The following is a 21,747-nucleotide window of genomic DNA, read 5'->3' on the forward strand; positions in this document are numbered from 1 at the left end:
ACTGTCCTGCATGATTCAATTGATAGAAGAAGCAACACAAAATACAGGTAAATGGTATGACAAACAGCACAATATTGCCCGTTTAACATCATGTTAAGGATAATTTTGAAATTAAACTCAGAACAGACTGAATATCCAACTATTATATGGTTTATAGAACAATTTTATAGCAAGTTGGAAAAAGGGTTACATAGCAATTAATTTAAGTTTTTGGCATGAGAAGTACAACAGTTGTTCCAGATGATGGTAGTCCTGATCCATTGCATTACATTTCTAAATGATCTGATATTGATGGTTAATAGCTTTCAATCTTATTTATTTATTTATTTTTAATGCAAAACAATGGCAAGAAACAAGTTTGCGGATACTGAGCAAATCCATTAGCCAGGGCTGAAATGCTATTACAATTGAATTCACTCGCTGGTGTGGCCAGACTGACTAGTGCAGTAGGACTCGGATACAATGTCATTACTGCAGGATCTGAACGGTTCCCAATTCAGCTACCTCTTCTTTCCAAACCTTATCCGATTACTGTTGCTAATCAGGGCTCTAGTTACTATTTGCTGCATGGTTATTGATTTCTGTGGACACCATTAAAGGATATTCTGACATGAACGGCAAATCGTGGAATTAAATTATAATACAGGGAAAAAGCATTCACATGACGCTGGGCTCTCAACAGCTAAATATCGCTCATAGTGCAGCACCAACAAAAAACTGCATACAATGAGAGTGTTCATCATTCTGCCTCAAAGGCATTTCTTTGCCTCAGTGGTGAAATCAGAAATCTTGATTTATGTAACCAGTCTCATTGTTATTATTTTTTTTAAAGGAACAGAGCACAAAAAAGGATTTAAGGGACTTACAATATTCAGACTACTTTTAAAAGACAGAAGCACAAATATGGCCAACAGTCTTTTGAGACATACAGAAGGTCAAAATGCAGTTAAGAAGCATTACATACTTATAAGACAACCATGGAAACAAAATGTAAAGTTAATTAAATGACTGGGTCAACAAGTATTTTCACAGAACTGATCTGCGATGAATAATTGTTCTGGTGTGTTCTGAATTAGGAATATGAATGGATGCTGGACTGTGATAAGCACTGGTAACCTTTACATGGATATGAACAAGAATGTGACTTTAAATGGTTTCATATGCTTATATGCAATTGAGAATCCAATGCATGTTAATTCACACAGTTATCTCTGGGTTATCACTACTGTTACAGTTCCCACATAATACACCACAATCTGTGAAAGTGGTGGCCATGGGTTTCATATATATTTGAATATGCAATTTTATAAAATTAGCTTAAGTCTGAAATAACTGTTATATTCAGACCACTAGAATGCTGCTGTGAGCCTTGGAGGCAACAAATCTGGAGCCACTTAAAGAACTGCTGCAAACAATAATTATTTATCGAGGGAAAGAACATGAATAAAAGAATAGTAACCTAACAAAAAATACTTAAATTTACACTCTAAATACATATTGTTCAAGCAAATGGTACAACCCAATATAAAGATTAGAAACTTGAATGCAATGAAGAACATGATAATTACACTACGGAGATTCAGCCTTTGTATCATGCAGCCTAAAGACAATTTCTGAATGTAATTGCATTGGGAACATTATTACCTAAAAGCAGCTGCTTTCCTGTTGCTAATCTGATTGAATGTCTTTACGCACAGGCCAACAGAAAGCAATTCCACAAAGCCAGAGGCTAGTCCCAGCAAGAAATCCAACCTCATTTGAGGCTCTCACAAAACTGAATAAAATGTTTTAACATTCATATCCTTTAGTTCAGTTCTTTTAAATGACATAAAAGTTGATTAAAAAAAAAAAGAACCAGTATTGTTTGATGCAGTTTTTTTTTTTTTTTTTAATCTTTGCCAAATTAAACCTAAAGGCAAGCATAATTCTACAGGTTTAAAAGTCACAAGTCCACTCAAGCAATTTAATTACACCTTTGCACACTAGTTTCAAGTTAATTGCAATAATTAATACCTCAGTAGGCGTTTATCCCATTTTCAGCACAAGCAACAGCCTGATCACCAGCCCAAAGCCAACACCAAATTTACATCAAACTGAGTTAAGCCACTGGAAAAAGCAAACCTAAAAACTTTAAAAAAGCCGAAGATCACTGGGGACTCTGACCTTAAAACCTAACCCGGACCACAATTTAAGCTTAGCTAGGTCAAACTGTCCCACTTCTGGATTTCCATAGGTTTATCATGACTTTTTTCATAAAAATCCAACACTTCCGTTACAAATATGGCAATTAGTTACACCTAAATAATATTCAGAATCTCATTTTAAGCCCAACACCAAAATGTCAAGCAAGGCCCATACAAATCTGCATCCATTAACAATTACATTTATTGTGAGACAAATGTGAACCTAACCAAATAGCTGAATAAAAATTTTAGGTCATAACTGTTATATTACTCAATATCATGCCTCTTGAACAGCCATATATACATTAGACCATTCGTCTATTCATCTGTATCACGAATTGAAGCTTAGCTTGGTCATATGTTTTAATTTCTGATTTTTCAATTTCTTTACATTTATTTTTTGTTAAACATCCAGATCTTCAGTTAATACATATTTTGCAATTAATTCACTTGGTAGCTAAATGCATCATAGAAATGTTGCAATAAAGTTTCAGTAAGTCAGGTTTCTGGCATAATTTAATGTATGAATTGTAAAAATGGGAAACTAATCTAACACGTCCATGCTGCTTTATCCTTTCCTCTGTTTGCACTGGCATGTTATCTGTTATCGGTTAGGCTGGCTGTTTATTCAAGCTGCCTTCAGAACGATCCTGCTCAAATGTGTCACACCAGAACCAATCTGTTCTCTGTGATTCATGGCTCTCGGGTGCCTGAACTTGGAAAAAGGGACACATTCATACAGCCTTCACTGCATAAGAAATAGCTGTGACTGTTAAATAAATAATTAACTAGTGTTTAGTGTTGAGGATGAAATGTTAATAGCAGCATTATTTGGCGCAAAGGCGAATTATTGCTATAAAAGGTGACAACTGGAAAAAGCCCTTGCTCACAGTGCAGCTTGAGCCCTATACCCCAGACATTGCTGGTTCAAGTCTGGGCTATGGCATTGGCCAACTGTAACTGGAATTCCCCCAGTGAGAGGTTGCAATTGATTATCCTCATTCCACCAGGGTAAGGTAGGGTACGCTTAAACAGATGTTAATGTTTAAGTGCCACGGTTTTGTGTATTTATTTTCTATCAGAGTCAAGGTTAAGTTGCTTCACTCGTTTGGCTGGTGGACAAGTTTATGCAAAAACAGTATAGTCCGCATGCTCATGTTTCAGTTCTTGTTGGTGTTGCAACTTGAGCATGTGGACTTGCTGTGGAATTATTTCTCTTAACAGTGGCCCTGTTTGTCAAAGGCAGCAGTTTAAAAATATGTTTTATAATATCCGTTTTAGTTATGAGAGCAGTGCACAATCCCATGCCCAGATATTTGCTGATATCAAAGGGCTCTCTGCATGTACTAGATTCTGGTGTTCTCTTCTATTGTATTGTGGTTTGTGGTGCATTATTTTCAAGGTTTTAGTTAGTTACAAGTTTTTTGTACTTTTCTTTCTACATAAATATTTTCAGCAAGTAGTTTCAAAACATTTCACTAGATCATGTTTTCTTAGACTAATTCATGTAATTTATCAAATCAATAAATCATCTATACGCACTAAGATTACATATTTGGAGAGACAAACATTTCAGATTTAAAATTAACTTTGTGAATTGTGAAAGTATTACACAAATTAATAATATCCAACATACAACAAAAGAGATGGTCATATGGAGAAATTCAGAATAAGACCCTGATTAGAAAAATGCAGACGATGACTATCTGTCCTTAGCTTTCCTAACAATAAGCTCTTTGGTGACAATAATCCTCCTGTAAATGACTTGCTACTTCTGGGATAATGAGACAAAGACAGCTCCACCTCACACACAATACGAATGCAACAACATTTTAAAGATTGAAGGTGCTGCAAAGTCAACTGAACACTGTGCATAACATTGGGGATATCAGGAGAGGAAAACAGGATTTCAAAGTCACCTTTCAATGTTCATTCAGTAACAGACTGATATACAGTAAAACAATGAGCTTTAGAGGAAGCCCGTCTACATCAATTTCTTCCCTCAGGTAGTTCTGGCAAAACAAATGCACACCTACAGTGTGTAACAGCTCCAGCTCTTTCAGTTACCATTACCAATTTTCCCTTGATGCCATCAACACATGATTTGTCCATTTAAACGAAAACAATGTTATTGTTGGCTTTTGACCTATATCACATGAAGCCAACTACACTCAGTACTTTGTACGTGATTAAGCGTTACCATTTCAGTCAATGGTTTTAAACCTTTCTTTAAAGAGCTGTCAATTTTTGGAGGATTCAATGACATTCCTTTTTTGTCTTGCCCACGTTAGGTCATGTTGATATACTCACGGTTGGCAGAGCTTGACCAGGTCCTGGTCCGTGGTGGCTGGAGGCAGCCCTCGGATGTAGAGGTTGGTTTTGCTGAGTTGCTCCCATCCTGCATTGCTGCTGCTACTGCTGTTGTTGGTGCTGCTGTTAGTACTGGGACTAGGAGGCGCCATAGGGTGTGAGGAGGGAGCAACAGGTTGCTGATGAGAAAGAAAATAAAGATTTTAGACTACACCAAGAGGGTGGAAAAATAAATGCATTTCAGTTCAATATACAAGAGAAAGCACTGTGGCATACTGATAAGAATAGTTTTCCAGGGATCCCATATGGTTTTAAAATGTAAAGATATGAGTTAGGTTTCGTATCTTCCCAACCAAGAAAATCTAACTGGGTTCTTGTTCAGAACAAATAAACACAAAAAACAAACATGAAAAAATACAAAAAAATACAAAACAACACAAGATCCACTGCCATGTTTGTACAGAATAATAGGACTTGCCTATGTAAATGTGGTTCTCACAGTCACAGGTTCCTGCACTATTTGCCAATCAGTATACTAGAATTCAAAGGGATTTGGAGCTACGACACCAACGTGTCACTCAAAGGCTGTATGCGAGCTGGCAATCCTCGTGCTTACCAGTGACTGCCGAGTAAACAAGTCTAGTTCGATTTCCTTATGGCACCTTCTTAAGGGAATCATTCACAAGTACAATCAACAACAGCCTAGATACACTAATGCGCCATTACAAAGACAAATTTGGGAATTACTCCAAAATGAAATTAAGTAATCGCAGTACATCATAACAATGTCATCAGAGTTCCATCAGACATCAGTTAATTAGGGCTGCAACGATTAGTCGACATAGTCGATTAGTCGACATAGCCCTTTCGCCTAATCCTAGCTCTGTGTGAGAACAACCGTTTCATTCCAAACAGCAGTAGATGGCAGTAATGTATAACTTGGTCTGTCATCCACCTGTATGCGCCTCACTGGAAAAATGTCTGAACCAGCCACCGCACGACTTGGGCGAAAGCATCGAAACTGTGGGAGTATTTATGAGAGAGAGAGAGAGAGAGAGAGAATGATAACCATACGGTGCTTTGTGGACTGTGTAAATCAGAATTAGCTTTCCAAAAGAGCACATCCGACAAGCTTGAGTACTTGAAACGAAATGCATGGTAAGTTTTTGCAACGTTGCTAGTAATAGGGCAACTGTGGTATTCATTTATGAAATTGCGCTGACTAAAGTGTTGTATTTGCTGTAAGGTTTTCTCTCATGCTAATCTATGCAAAAGTCTATATCCAAAATTCGACATCGAATTTGACATACCTATACATGCACGTAATTCTACATCTGTCTTCAATCCTGGGGCATGTAGACACAATTTCCCAAAGTTACAGAATAACTTAAAAGTGACTTTTGAATACAAGCACACTAGAATGTCTTGGTTAAAGTCAATTGGTTTCTCGCCAATGCTTCTGCCACCAACAGTCGCAGCATTGAAAAATGAATTGATTTAAGCTGGGAAACTCAGGTTTACGTGTAAAGTAATTTTTAAGTTATGCTGTAGACATGCGCCGCGATGGAAGACACGTGGATTATGTGCATGTTACAGGCATGTCAAATTCTACATAGAATTTTCGATATAGACTTTTGACACATATGTAGGCTCTGGGCGCTATGGAGGACAACAGGACTGAGCATTTAACCACAATACCATGATGTACGCAGGCACATCAAATGAAAACAATCACAATGCTGCGCAGAGCCCTGTAGCGCATCTGTAGTGCTGTCTTCCAAACTTATCGTATTGAACATTTCAATACATTACACAGAGCAAGCCGCTGATGGCACAGGTTTTGATAGATTAGAGTTTTAGTTGATAATTACTGTTCATTGTTTATTATGACAGCGTTTCAGTGTATTTTCATTTGCATTTCAATGTATTGTTTAATTATTTTCATGCGAGTTCCAGTGTATTGCGTATTATTCATGTTTCAGTGTATGGTTTAATATTTTTATTTTAGTGAATTTTTATTTTTTTATTACAAAAGTTCATAATTTATGATAAAGTTTAATATTGTAAACAAAATAATGCATTTACATTGTTTTCTTTGTTCAAAAAAACCTCTCTTTACTGAAACTGGATATGTAGTACATAAAGGGGTAATTATTATTTTTATTTTTTTTCTATTTCAAAAAAAATATACACCGATCCGATCCGAGCCATAACATTATGACCACCTGCCTAATATAGTGTAGGTCCCCCTTTTGCCGCCAAAACAGCCCTGACCCGTCGAGGCATGGACTCCACTAGACCTCTGAAGGTGTGCTGTGGTATCAGATCCTTTAAGTCCTGTAAGTTGCGAGGTGGGGCCTCCATGGATCGGACTCGTTTGTCCAGCACATCCCACAGATGCTCGATTGGATTGAGATCTGGGGAATGTGGAGGCCAAGTCAACACCCTGAACTCGTGATTCATCAGACCAGGCCACCTTCCTCCATTGCTCCGTGGTCCAGTTCTGATGCTCACGTGCCCATTGTAGGGCTTTCGGCAGTGGACAGGGGTCAGCATGGGCACCCTGACTGGTCTGCGGCTACGCAGCCCCATTCGCAACAAATTTCGATGCTAGTCGATAGCTGCAGCCCTAGAGTTAAATCAAACCATCCAGCTCACTGCAAGCATTCCCCACATGGACTGCGATACACACCAAAACAAAACTGTGAAAAGGCTAGCACATAGCACTTTAAACTCCACCACCATACATTCATACATACATGTATTACTAGTCATTAATATATGTATTACTTAAAAATAATAGTATAGTATAGTATAGTATAATACATAATACTTAAAAACAAAAATAACTAAATGAGAAGTTAAGATAATTATGATTATTCTTTATTATTTGAAAGTTACTTTTATTTTAAGAAAGGATACATTACAATATGTACCACTAGCAAGCTAATGGCACATAAGCATAGGTTGGTAATTTATAGCTCAAATTTCCTCCATTGCATAAATTGCTGGCTGGAATGATTGACAAAGTGAGAAAAAATACAGTGGCATCTGTCACATGTACACTGAAAACATATTGTAATCCTGCCTGTATATGAATCTTAAAATTGAAGTTAATTATGCAATTCAACACATGATTTAGATAAATGACATCTTCCAAGAATATAAAAATTAACTGCTGGTTAACTCAGGCTGAAGACTTTTATGAGTAAAGGTTAAAAAAAAGTGTGTGTGTATATATATCTAAACAAATTGCAGATTAAGAAACTATTTGTAAATGTTTATTGGTGTTTTGCACACTATCCATACCTTTTAAACCTTATAGTCACTGCCCTGAAATTAGAAAGAATTTTGCCCTGAATGACTCAAGCGAGTTAAAAAACTTTGCTTACGTTAAGAATTATGCTATACATCTGTAGAACCTCATTCCTTATATGTTCTTTAGTACAATCAGATTTCCAAGAAGATGACGGAACCTTAAGTATAAATGAGTGACAAATTGGTCAAATCTTCAGTTAGAAGAAGCCCAGATTCAAGAGCAACTTCCACAGTTCACTTGCCATCAGAACTAGCACAAAGTTAATATTGTGTTGTGAATATTGTGAAACTGCTGTACCTCAATTACAGTAGTGTTGGTTTACCTCTATGGTGTATGGCTCAAATGGCTTGCAGTAGAAAACCTCCTTGCAATAAATTCAAGAAACTTCTGACAAGGTATCAGAGAAACCTTTTTGTTTAAAATTGTAGTCATGGTGCATGTCATGTTTTTACAGGTAAAGGAATATTAAACTTGATGCTCGTCATCTTTGTAATTATGAGAAAGTGGCTCTTTATTTACTTAAATGAACACAGTTCAATTATTCCATGCATCTACAAAGAATTCAAACAAATGTGTTATGCCAGCAATCCAGACACAATGGGTTTGAACACTCAGAATCAAATGGTTTACTATGATGATGTCTTCAACTACTAAGCTACCAGTAATCTTTCATTCCCCCCTCAAGGAATGTTCATTGTTGTACCAAATGCCAGCATTTCAGCAAGATTATTTTTAATGAATGAAAGTATTTTCAAATATTTAAACATTTCTCCTCTAAAACAACACTGCACTTAATTTACGTAGCACAAAGTTAAAAAAGGATGAATTTGGTTTACATACTGTAGAATAGTATTTTGTTTGTGAAATTGATTAATTCAGGATTTTCATGTTTACTTTACATCAATTATTTTCAAATGGAAAACTTTGAAGGCATGTGAATCTCTGAGCTCAGGCAGTCAGTCAGCTCACACACCCTACACTTGTTTTAAACAAGCCATAGCACAGCCCATATTGGTCTACCATTTCCTTCCTCTTACTCATTCATAAAACAGTGCCACTACTTCAACTAAAATCCTGCAGACCAAGTCCCTGGTATCTTGCTCTCGGTGAAAGCTTATTTTAATTAAAAGGTTAATTAAAGACTAAGATGGCTGGAACTATAATTTTCTAATAATCATCCATCCATCTTCGAAACCGCTTATCCTGGTGAGGGTCCCAGCGAAGCCGAAGCCGATTCCGGCAGGCATAGGGCGCAAGGCAGGAATACACCCAGGACAGGACGCCAGTCCATCGCTGGCCAACACACACAGACACACGCACAGGGCAATTCAGAGAGACCAATCAACCTAACCTGCATGTCTTTGGACTGTGGGAGGAAACCGGAGTGCCTGGAGAAAACCCACATGGACACATGCAAATTCCACACAGACAGGACCCCTGAGCCAGGACTCGAACCCTGGAGCTGTGAGGCAGCAGTGCTATCCAATGTTATTTATTCATAAGTGGAAAAGTTTGTACATTCCTCATCTGTTTCACAGAGTAATATTGGTCATTTTTAGAAATACTTTTTAAATGATTAATAAATATTTTTACTTTGAAAAGATTAGGCCTAATTTCAGACTATACATAAAAATAACCAAGGAAATTTTAAAATGTATATGACACTGTCAATACAAAAAAATAATAAATATTGTAAGCAAATTAGCCAAATCAAACTTCCATAGTGTTTGCCCTCACCAACGTCATGCGAAGAACACTGACCATGACCACAAGCACAGGACTTGATTAATTTTGTTTTTCTTTATTGAAGATAAGCCTTAATGAATAGGTCATAGGGGCATTACCTATGTTTGAAGATGCACTTCCTGCTAGGCACTTCAAATGCAGACAATTGTAGAAAATGTACAATTTCAGTTAGAGGTATAGACAGTCAGTATATTAAATTGAGTCGATCTAGTGTTTAGCCTATATTTAATCCAAATTAAAAAGTTCAAGAGCAAGGGAATTTAACATTTTTAAAAAATACAAAAACATGCTATATTATAACATCATCAAACCTCAAAAATTAAATTTAACATTGATAACCGTCTGCGGGAAAAAAGTAGTAATGTACCAACTTTTACATGTAAAAGTTTCTTTATCCACAATGCATTTTAGCTGGAACTGTGAAAGGTATGAGATTATCAATTAAACATACAAACACATCAATAAATATCACCATACACTGCAAACATTACACAGTAAATTGCTCATTGTAAAAGTCGATAAAAAAGATGGATATGGAGTGATAAAAATAATAATAATGGCATATATACATGATGCATGCTCAGTAAGTTTTGTGTCTGGCCTAGAAGATAAGGTCATATCTTTGGACTCCATACATATCATTAATATGTCAGAATAAACCCCTGCAATGCTAATGTAGCCTACTTCTTCTATCTGGGTCCAACTTTCTGGAGGCCCTCCAACAACAATGACGGTCTTTGGTCTACAGAAATTATATCTTGATCATTTTCAAATGTTACCTTCTGGAGTTTGGAAAGAAAAAGGAGTCGTATGTAACCAAAAATAAGATGGAAGTGGCAACAGCTCAAAATCCACAATGCTTCAAAACTTCAGTGGCCATTCACAGTATGAGAAGAACCCTTGTCTCTGTGCAATAAAACATGTCCGTGGGATCTTTTTCTATAGCCATGAAAGGCCCATGCCTAAAGATATAGGGAATTTAGAAAATTTAGTTTCCTGGTCAGGGTTAACTTACTGAATACCCCTTAGTGTATTTATGTCTACAGTACATGTATCTACAGTCCACAGGCAAAATTATCAAAGTCCATTTTTAATTGTTGTGAGTACACATTGCTGAACACTACGGGTTGACCTACCAATCCTTCCGAAATCCTATTAAGAAATTAAATCTAAACATTGATTTATGCAAAAGATTATTTTCCATTTTGAAAGAAATGTTTTACAAGCATTTTACATCAGTAATCATGAATTATAACACACTTATAGCAGTGTCCCCAATCCTGGTCCTGAAGGGCAGATGTGTTGCATTTGGAGACATTTCTATTTTTACAGATAAAGAAATGTATAACACTAGAACACACACACAAACTAATTTCAATACATAATCCCCTCAAGTAGGAAACAAGTCTGCAAATAGCTTAACCTTCAGACAATCTCAAGTGTCATATTTCACAGTCCATTTCCCTCCTCTTCTCATTTTTTTTGGCATTCAAAAGTGTAAAATTTTACAACTATAAAAACGTATGCAATATAAAAATCAAAGCACTACTATTAAAGCTGAGACCGCAATATCAGAAAATGAACCTGCTGAGGAATAAAGTGCTTAATTTGTTTAGTGGATTCTTCAAAGTGACAGGACCAGAATATAGTAATTCAAAAGCTGAACCAATAGTTTTTTTATCAATCTAGCAGAAACCCAACGGACAGTCATGTAGAAGTGGTGTAGAGGAGAGTCTAATTCTTAGGTTTTATAAATAGTCTAGCAGATGATGATCATGGTCAAACAGATATTTGTTATCTGCTGTAGAGCTTTGGGGCTCAAAGAAATGCACTTACTGTAGGAAAGGTAAATTACTCCAATCTTTAAAATATTATATCTTTATACATGCATGCATATGTACACATATGGCAATCAGTTTACTGGTAGTTCTATCAATTTCCTCTGTGTAATTATACCACCCAACATAAGAACTGAAGATGTCCAAAAACATAACATATATACTCAGTCTATGACAATTTACTGCAGTATACAAAATGATTAAGTTTTGTAAGGCTGTGGGGCAATAAATAAAGGAATGGGTTGTTAACATCCTGAGCTGGTGAACATGGCTGAAAAAAAAAAAAACATGTATTACTTGTTTATCCTTCTCGGTTGTGGGATGTTTGGATTTAAGACATAAATCACATGCTGGAACCTTTAAGGTGCTGGAATTTCCACTTCACATTGCAATTACAGTTTTACTTACAGACTTCCAGTCAGAAAAGCTAAAAGCGATTCAAAATATCAGTATAAAAGGATAACCCAAACTATAATTATTTTTAATAAAATATTAAACTTCATATGAATTTGTATCTCTTCTCCACTCAGAAGTCTGAACATGTGATTATATGTTCAGACTATTTAGGGACTAAAATGTATCAAAATAATTGCGCCATTAATTAGATTAAAAAAATAAAATAAAAAAATCTTTGTGCCGACTTGTGTGGTTCAAATCACAGGAAAACAAAACAAAACAGGAACATAATGCACTGTAGTAGACCTTTGCATTTTGTCATTAAACTATGTGATCCTAAGTATCGTTGCTACATCACTGATTTTGTTTGGTTTAAAAACAAAAACAAATCACATGTAAGAATTCCAATTGCAAGTTTCTGCTCAAGTTGCGTGTGTGTGTGTGTGTGTGTGTGTGTGTGTGTGTGTGTGTGGGTGTGGGTGTGGGTGTGGGTGTGGGTGTGGTGAAGATGAATGGGAAAATTAGACATTTTTCCCGTCCTGGTTCATTTAATATTCTAAGAACAATTTATGCAACAAAGGCCTTCATGAGCTCATGTGCATTGGAAGGAGAATGCTGAAAAATTAATCATAATCAGAAGTCTCTAAATACATCAGCAGGTGTTATACATTAATATGAAAGCATATTTCAACTTTTAAATGGAACACCCGAAATGAATATTTTCTCGATTTTGGAACAGATGTTTTTATATTAGGAAGAAATAACATTACTTTAAAATCACTGACACAAAGGCCTCAGTTGTTAGGGAAGCCTTAAACAAGGTCACATATAGGAACCAATAACTCAATAAACACGTGTGATTCAAACTAAACAGATGCATAATAGATAAAAGGTCAAAATTGACATTGTAACTGTGTGGGTTAATTGAAAATCACGGGCATGAAGTTTCATGATTTTTAAAGGCTATCTTCAAACTATCCTGAACATAGTGCCATGCCTTTAGAAGCTGTTAGGCAAAACATCTTTAAAATACATGGGGGTGATAAGTGTTTTAATCATATTCTATACTATCAAACAAGGGATTATAGAAAAGGGAATCCCCATTACAACACCTCTAAGCCATCTGAAGTAAATATTAAAGTAAAAGCAAAAAAAATTGCATGAGAGTATAATTTATCTTCATCCAAGCTGCTTGCTGTGTGTTAAACTTAGGCACAAAATATAGGGTGCTGGTTTCTAAGAGAATGGAACACATGGTATCTGTTTTAGATCTTATGACATCATTTGTTAAAACTGCATTTTAGATCCCTTCATTAAAACCAATATGAATCATTGGTGGCCAGACTCCTCTGTAGGAAGTGTCTCCAAAGCTGATGGCTGAACGTGGACAAAGGGAACCTTTGAGGCAAATGCCAGTAGCTTGCCCTAGGTTTTGTGTCCTTTTTGTACCCACACATTCATGGTTTCCGAAACTCTTTGAGGGGCTGAAAGCCTATTTGTTTTCCTGGTTCTGTTGGCCTATTCAGCTCTGAAAGTCTGAAGAGTACAAGGCTAAAAAGAAGAGCATCTTATCAGTGTGCTCCAGACCAGCAGAGGCAGTCATATCCGTGCTCAAAAAACACAGAGCTTCCAGTAAAAGGCCTCGCCCTGAGAGCTCTCTCATTTCAATGCAAACACCCTGTGCGTCCATGACACCGAACAAATGAATATGTATGACCGAGGTGCTTCACACCTGATAAAGACCTGACATCTCATCTCAGCTTCCAAAATACGTGTCACAATCCAGTCTTGGTTGAACAGAAGACAACTTTCTAAGAAAATGTGTATTTTGAACAAAACACTTTGGAGTATCAGTTTAGTAAATCAGATGAGATTTAAAAATGTAAAAAAAAACTTCTCAAAAGAATCAAATTAAAAGGATCGCGCATGTTTTCTAGTAATACCTCATTATATATTTGACAAGGTCATTGATGTTTCTCTTTTCTAATTAAATACTGCGTATGACATTAATTCTAAAAAATGATTGAAAAAAATACCTCATGGACAATTTCAGCACTATATAGTCCTCATGCAAGTTATAAAAACAAGCATCAAACACTTCGTTATCAGTGAATGGTGACATTTCGTATTTTGGGTGGCCATGTTACGAAAGATGCTGATACCACATTTAATTAACTTTTTGTCCTGCTTCACTATCGTCAATTCTTCATACGCATGTGACATTTTTTAATAAAACAAAAAAGGACTCGTGTTTTCGGGATAAATTCATAGCAGTCCTTCCTGAAGCACTGCTAATAATATTAGTCGAGCCGGAGATCATCTGCTGTGGGATCCCTGGCTGCAACTTCCTACTGACACAAAACTACGGAAATGCCCCCCTGCTGTACTTTTACACTAGCAAACATTCAATCAAAAAGAAACCTACCATAATAACAATCATATCAGAAATACTGTTGACAGAGGTGGAGGGACATTATCCCTACCTTACATCACTGTAATATGACCCCCGTATTGGGAGTCAGATTAACTGTCCGCGGCTGTAAACACAACCCCGATGCCCACATTTCTAGTAACTCCAGCTAGACATCGCTCGGTGTTTAGCTTCAGATTAAGCGACGGAAACCAACACTTAAACTTCCGCCTGTGATATAAAAAAGAAGAATTCATAACACAAATTCAATCAAATTAAACACTTCATTTAGGCCCACCTGTTTACGATATGTCGTCCGCACGGGGTTGGCAGTATTTGCAAAGATCATCCCTCAGTTTTCAGCTGCTCCCGACACGCAGATGTAGGCTTCTTTTCTGGGTTTTTTTTGTATCCAAATATTGGCTCGGCGGAAAGTTGTAAATTACACTCTATGCCAGATAGAGTAACAGATTATAAAACGGGTCCCGGTAATCCTTAGGCTTGCGGTTACTTCTAGTTGCCACTTTTAATAGTCACTGTAGCGATTTCTGTGACAATGTATCCCGGACTCAGTGCCAACTTTGATCGCCCGACCAGTTTATCGAGCCGAGTTCATTGATCTGCACTCAGGTCCCCGCAGCACGGATCCACCTACTGTGGAATAAACCACTCGAGCGTTTTAAGTAGGGAGCACTCACTGGGAAGAAAACACATTTATACACTAATTTCATTTTAACGGTATATACAAGATGTATTCCCTGTTTATTAACACTGGTTTCAATATATATAAATCAAAACAACACTAAATACAATCGTTTTTCTATTGTTTAAACTCTGAATTGTGTTTCTGAGTATCCCCCTAAGCCACTTTTAGTAGATTCTGGCATGCATACCACACATTCCAAAAAGCAGCCATCAGGTCCTGAAAGTTAAAGGGACAGAAAACGAGAGCGGACAGGAGACGCCTGCAATGTCTTAGCCTATGTATTGCATTGTCATTTTTTAAACAACTTCTCATTGACACAACAATGTTACATTTTAAACCAGTTTCTATTGGTCGTTGATTATATCGCTAAATGTAACATTTAAATCCAACACAGATTGATTCAGTTATGCGAGGTACATTAATATATATATATATATTGTAATCTCCCAAGAACATAAACAGTACTGGAAAAAACAAATTCAAAATATAATCTTAAAATTAGATTTTTTTTTTTTTTTTTTAAGAAGACTTGCTTTTCTCTGCATAAAGTTGTTCCAGTAGTATGCTTCTATCTGCCTATCTAACTGTGTTTAAAGCAAGATCAATTCATAATATGGCCAAACATATGGTACATACACCCTCTTTAATTATTTATCATGATGAAAAAACAGACAATTTAACAATTAAAGAGCTAGCTGCAACTTATTTGTACAGCGATGGAGATTGGAGTCAGGAAGAGTTGCATATTAGGAATCACTGGCCTGGATACTTATTTTCCAATATCCCCTATGATATTTATTGCTGAATGGCCTTTTTGCATACAATTTGATCAAAAGGTACACATATACAGCTGTATTTATAAAATCTGTATATTACTTTCACCCAATTGCAAAATCAAAAAATAGTCATATAAATCGCACTTGGTCCAACAGATGATTACTCCTTTGAAACCTCAAGGAGCAAACATCTCCTGATTGCCTAGAGGTTATTCCTATGTTTATGGTTATGTTTGATGCTGATGATTCTGCATTTTTTTTTAATCAGACAACCGGAGTACTGGGTATTTTCATACAGCTCTCATCAGACCATTAAAAGCCTTAAAAACACTCACTGCTGAAACTACAGATCGCATACTTAGATTGACAGGTAATGCTAACGACTAAATGCCCAGACCATGGTAAATCCAACCCAGATATTTAAGTATGTAAAGAAAAATACCCATCTGGTCTAATACCTGAATAGACTTTTACCATGATGCATAAACCAGCTGGGAATGGAGATAAGCATTATTCTCTGTACATACTAGCCCTCCTCTGCTTCAAAAGAAAACGATATGGAAGAATGTGATGGGAGTAAGTGATCTTTCAATCTCAAGGTAGTGCTTGTAAAAATGCATCAAGATATTCCAATAAAGAATGCTTTAAAGTTAACAATCCATAGTTTCTAGGAATCTACAACAATATTCTACAATAGAGGGCATATTCTGTTTGCACTTAAAAACCTTTTCTACCTAATAACAACAACAAAAAATGTAAATACTTTTTTGTTAGCAAATCAATAAATACCTTTATTTACCAATATACGACAGTCAATTAGTCTATTAGTGCAAGACCTCATATACAGTCTGAGATCGATAAATGTGAATAAATAGGTTACTTGGAAAAAGACAACCTTAAAAAGATCACTTGTTTTCATATTAAATGTATTCCACCATTGACATCCAATTGATGCCATTATGCCAGATAAAGGATAAAATATGTCCTCATGTTTAAGTTGCAATTAAATGAATTCCCAAATTGAACTGTTACCAGAGCTTTATATCACCACAGCTGCATAGCATAAATCATTTTGACAAGAATGAAAGAAATTAATGCATTGGACGTTAGCTAACTGTATTATAAATTAGTGTTTATTTCCTCATATTATTCAATTTATGACAAATATTTTTTCTCCCTTCATGTGCCCATGAAAGGGAACATATTATAATTAAATGCTACTTTGTAAAACTTTGGCAGAATTGTGCATAAAAAACATATTATATGTGTATTTGAATTGGACTCAACTGCAAAACAATATTAAAAAATCAGAGACATACAGACCTACATTTGAAATACACATAGAGAGCACATAAAACCCAGAGATGTTGACACAATCCGAATGGGGTCAAACCACTGAGATGTGGTTTGCTTTAAAATGTTGAAAAAACAGAAGAAATCACAGTTCTATTGAGGATACATAACTTCAAGACAACATCACAGATAATGGTGTTGTATAAATATAGAATTAGAAGTAAATATAAATTGAACAGATTTTCCTTTAGGAGCATAATTCAAATGAAACATTGTGAAACAGAATCATCTAGTGTCTATTCAGATCCTTTCTTTTATCAAAATTATCTGCTGCTTAGTATACTACTATGTGACAATGAACAGATCAACGTAATATTTCTTTCCAACAAGAGAAGAAACCTGAATCCCCACTAGTGTGTGGCCTAGAACATCATATATTATTGAAAGGGGGCACTGGACATGTAGACTGTGGAATTTCTGTGTCCTGCCCAGTTTAATCTACAACCTCCCTGACGAAATAGCGTAATTCTGCTGGATGATCTAAAATATAGTGTAATACCTCAACAGACATCAGCATTAGTAGTTTCTGCTTCCAAACATTTAATTTTCTTAAGCACAAATTTAGTTAATTCCCAGATATACTGCTGAAACCTACACCCCCTATTCAAAACCCAACAGACAACATATTGTCAGTGTTTAACCTTTGTGCGCTCCATTGTAAAGGAGGCTCTACAAAGGCTTTGAACTGATTGCTAATAAGATTAGCAGCATCTGCTCTTTTGACCCATCTAAATAGAAAATATTTGTGGAAACCTGACCAAAATCAGATCAGTGGAAAAACAGGAAGCAATCTTGTGAAAACATTTTGATGTATTTGAATGTGTATACAAAATATACTGTGTATTAACAAGAAATCATATTATTAGGAAACTAATTTTGTTAGCTATATTGTACTGCAAACATGTTACATATGAAACACTTTAAGATTAAAATTAGTATAATGTTAGAATGCAAACATTTAATGTTTCTTCATAAACATAAGAAAGGTCAAATATGGTATCAACTAACTATATTTTTAAAAAGTGATCAACCTCTATTCCAATATGCATGAAATGTGTAAAATCTTCTTAACAAATCAGCATATGAAACTTTTTAAAACTCACTTATCACAGCAAGATTACATTTAAAGTGACTACATATACAAAATTTGTCAGCAATGAGTATAATTGTATAACAGCTAATTATTTTTCTCCTTTGTTCCTGGTAAAACTTGTACAGTTCGTATGAATTCAATTTCGATGTCAAATCTCAAGAGGTGGACATATTGCTTTGAGTCCCAAGAGGAAAACCGAAGGTCACAAACAAATTGAGAGTGGTGGTCTTCCAGGGCAATCTGTAGTGGCAATAGGTCAATAAAAGAAAAAAAGATACATAATCCCGATTCAGCAGAATCTGGAGGTCATGGATCAAAAAGACCCAGAGAGCATGCAGAGTGGGACACATGAAAAAACAATGCATGTAATCCAGTCTATATATAAAAATATATATATCATGTAGAATATTTGACATAGTAATTGTACATACATGTATTATAATATATATATATATATATATATATATATATATATATATATATATATATATATATATATATATATATAATTCAACATAAAGGCAAGTAATTTATTATGAAGTCTGTGGGTAGTTGATCTTTTTAATCACCCTTTTCAAACTGGGCATTATATCATGCTGAGAATTGCCACTTTAGTCTATAGTGTTACTCTGAAATGTTCCCAGTCACAGAAAATGAGCTCATCTGCCAAGGTGCTAAAAAAGCCAAGCTGTGGCACAGACCATTAGAACTCAGTTTTATAAAATGGCTGTTGTTAATCTGTTAATAAGGTTGTTTTGACATAATACAGCTGTCTTTGTTAAAGCGGCAGAGAAAATAAGTGATCAGCAAACCCCGCCCCATACTGAAATACCCTTTCATTTTCAATTCTGGAGACTGTCAGAAAAGAGCGAAGCCTTCAACTTACGTTTCTCTCTTTAAAAGCTGATACACATACATACATGTATAAGTATATGGTTTTGTATGTACACACACATACATAAATACATTATTTTCTTAAGTTTAAAACATAGTTATGTACATTAAACAGCACATCACTGTTACCAGCACTTTCACATCCATTTCTCAACAACACATATTTTCTAGATCGAAAGTATTTAAGCACAGGCTGTAGTACACATTCTGTGTGTTCCTTAGGTGGAGCAAATGAGCAGATAGAGTAACTAAAATTATATCTTAACTCAACACAGAACAAGACTTCCTTTAAAGGCTCAAATCTTTCTCCCAGCAACTTCCTTCACAGTCATTTCCTTAGTTAGAACTGTCAACCCCTATCCTATCACAGAACCACTGCAAGACCAAGGAAAATGAAAAATGGGATCATGTAATAACCCCTGCTAGTACTGTAACCAGAGGAGAGGAAGTAAACAGAATAATATTTACCTTTTTTGTTGCCTGGAATGGGTGAGAACGAGGGCCAAAGCCCATTTGCGACAGAGACAGTAGCATCTTAACAGACCTTGAGTGTCACAGTAAAGTCAAGCCAGCAAGATTGTGTTGCACAGGAAGCAAGTAACTAAAAGCAAATCCGCAAGTCAGGCTGTGAGTGGGGGTGGGGTAGACACACATAACTTAATGTTGTGCATACATGTAGATCTCGGGCAGATCACACAGCACACAAGTCACACTTTGGGTTTGGAAGGAGGATGTTGTGTTAAAAAAAGCCTCAGAAGCAAAGGAGAAGGCGGCTGGGTATCACTCTGGCATAATGTGAATTAAATTATTCTGTAGTATCTTCAACATTTCAGATTTTCTAATCCAAAAATGTATTCTAAATAAAATAGAAAATTTTATAGAAGTATTTTTTTTCGATAGGCAAAATGTACTCCTGAAACCTTAGCATTTAAAACAAAAACTCCAGTTAATATTTCACATTAAGTAACACCAAAACTCCCCAATGTATTCAATCACACCAACCCCCCCCCCCCCCCTGTCGTTTGCAAGAAATGAAAACAGAAACTCATAACAGGCAACTATAAGAAGACATTCTCTCAGCATGACGTCTTTACAAAGCTGTAATCATGCAGCAAACTCCAGAGTATCAAATTACAAGAAAGTGTTCAGAATATGTTGAACTATACTCAATTCAAGGGGAAGTTGGAAGGAAGACAGTGGTTTAAATGGTGACTGTTTTGGGGCTTTCTTTTCCCCAGACAAGTTTTTGTTCTTTAAACAGAGTTGTAAATCTCGGTTTGCTTATTGCGAATTGAAATTACAACTCTCAGTTGTACATTACATGTACTTCAATGCACAGTTCTTAATACAAAGCCAGCTGTAATGTAAGTGTGTTACACTGTAGCAAATAATGGTGTTATTTTGCATTCTCTAACAACCGCTCGGCTGCTTTAATACTACCGATTCTACACAACATGTGCTGCACATTTTCAGAGATCTTTCCTTTCTTTATCGTGAACCGACTTAAATCACATCAAGAGATGCTTTCTATTGAGATACGAACAATTACCCAATTCGGTGCATCAATTACAAGCAAAGTACAGCTTCTGCATTACTAATTTTTTTTTCGGTCCACCTGCCTTTTATAATGAATTATTTAGCCTTAAATAAAATCCTTTTTTTTTTTTTAATACAAATCGCAGACACCCAATGATGACAACCTCATTTTTTTCCCATCTCATCCCGTTAAGAAAACTGATCTCTGTGTACTCAATATTTGTTAATGATGCAGAATAAAACGAACAGTTTTCTAGGAGGCCACAACCAAATAAAACTAAATAACGGTCTTCATTATATCAAGACCACAAGATGATTTCTCAGAATTTCAAGGTTCCTATCTTGTGATAATGAGATGATGGAATGATGAACATCGCTTCAACAAACCATAGTTTTCTTACAAGAATGTGAAAAGAAATATTTGAGCTCATCATCCAGAGTCAATGTAGGGTGTAGACTCTACACACCACCAGTTTTGTAAAATAAGATTTCTGTAAGACACACCTATTATTAAACTTAACAAAAATAACAAGAATGCAGAAATAGCAAAGAAACAACGAGGAGGATTGTGTTTTTGTCTGCATTAAAAGGCACCATTTAATTGGAATCAGGTGATACATGGCAGAGAACCTGTCAGTGTCGAGTGAAAACAGATGAATTCAGGTCAATTTCACTGCTAATATTTTGGGGTGAAAAGCTCATGAACAGAGGAAAATGTATTCCTTAGAAATGAAAATGGCCTTTATTGGCCTATAAAGGACTAATTTAAATAATATAAAGTATTGCAGGTCAGAAATTACTACACCGTATTAAAGGCTGTTACAATTTACCTTTCCTAATATATAATGCTTACTCTTTTTTCTCAAAGTGTATGATACAGATTTCGCTTTGGCTGTTTCATAAGCTCCCTATCATTGTGATACCTGATTATAAACTGGCCACAAGAGAGACTTTTTTTTTTTTTAACAGTTAATTCATGTTTCCCTGTGTTTGCAGAAGGCATTGTGCTGAACATTTTTCTGCATCGCATTTCAGCTTACACACGCAGTGATTTTCAGTGGGATGGCACAGTGACCTGACACATCTGGCTGACAGGGAGTTGACCTTTTGCATGAGAAGGTTCATTTTCAATCCACACTCTGCTGACCATCCTGTGATCAATAGAGATATACAGGAATTGATTACCG

At 35.9% G+C, this 21,747-nt stretch overlaps 1 protein-coding gene across 6 annotated transcripts in view; it reads right to left on the bottom strand.

The window, feature by feature from the left end:
• Nucleotides 1–21,747, bottom strand: part of LOC136711976 (RNA-binding motif, single-stranded-interacting protein 1) — a 49,677-nt gene that overhangs the window by 20,032 nt on the left and 7,898 nt on the right. For 3 of the 6 annotated variants that reach the window (XM_066688602.1, XM_066688600.1, XM_066688599.1), the window contains exon 2: nt 4,494–4,672. In XM_066688602.1, the coding sequence (XP_066544699.1) occupies nt 4,494–4,672 (179 nt within the window). Of the gene's footprint in view, nt 1–4,493; nt 4,673–14,500; nt 14,832–19,492; nt 19,621–21,747 lie in introns of those variants that run through there. The other 3 variants (XM_066688601.1, XM_066688604.1, XM_066688603.1) reach the window with 3 other exon arrangements.

This window comes from Amia ocellicauda, chromosome 16, assembly GCF_036373705.1.
Source record: "Amia ocellicauda isolate fAmiCal2 chromosome 16, fAmiCal2.hap1, whole genome shotgun sequence".
In the NCBI taxonomy this organism is placed as follows: Eukaryota; Metazoa; Chordata; class Actinopteri; order Amiiformes; family Amiidae; genus Amia; species Amia ocellicauda.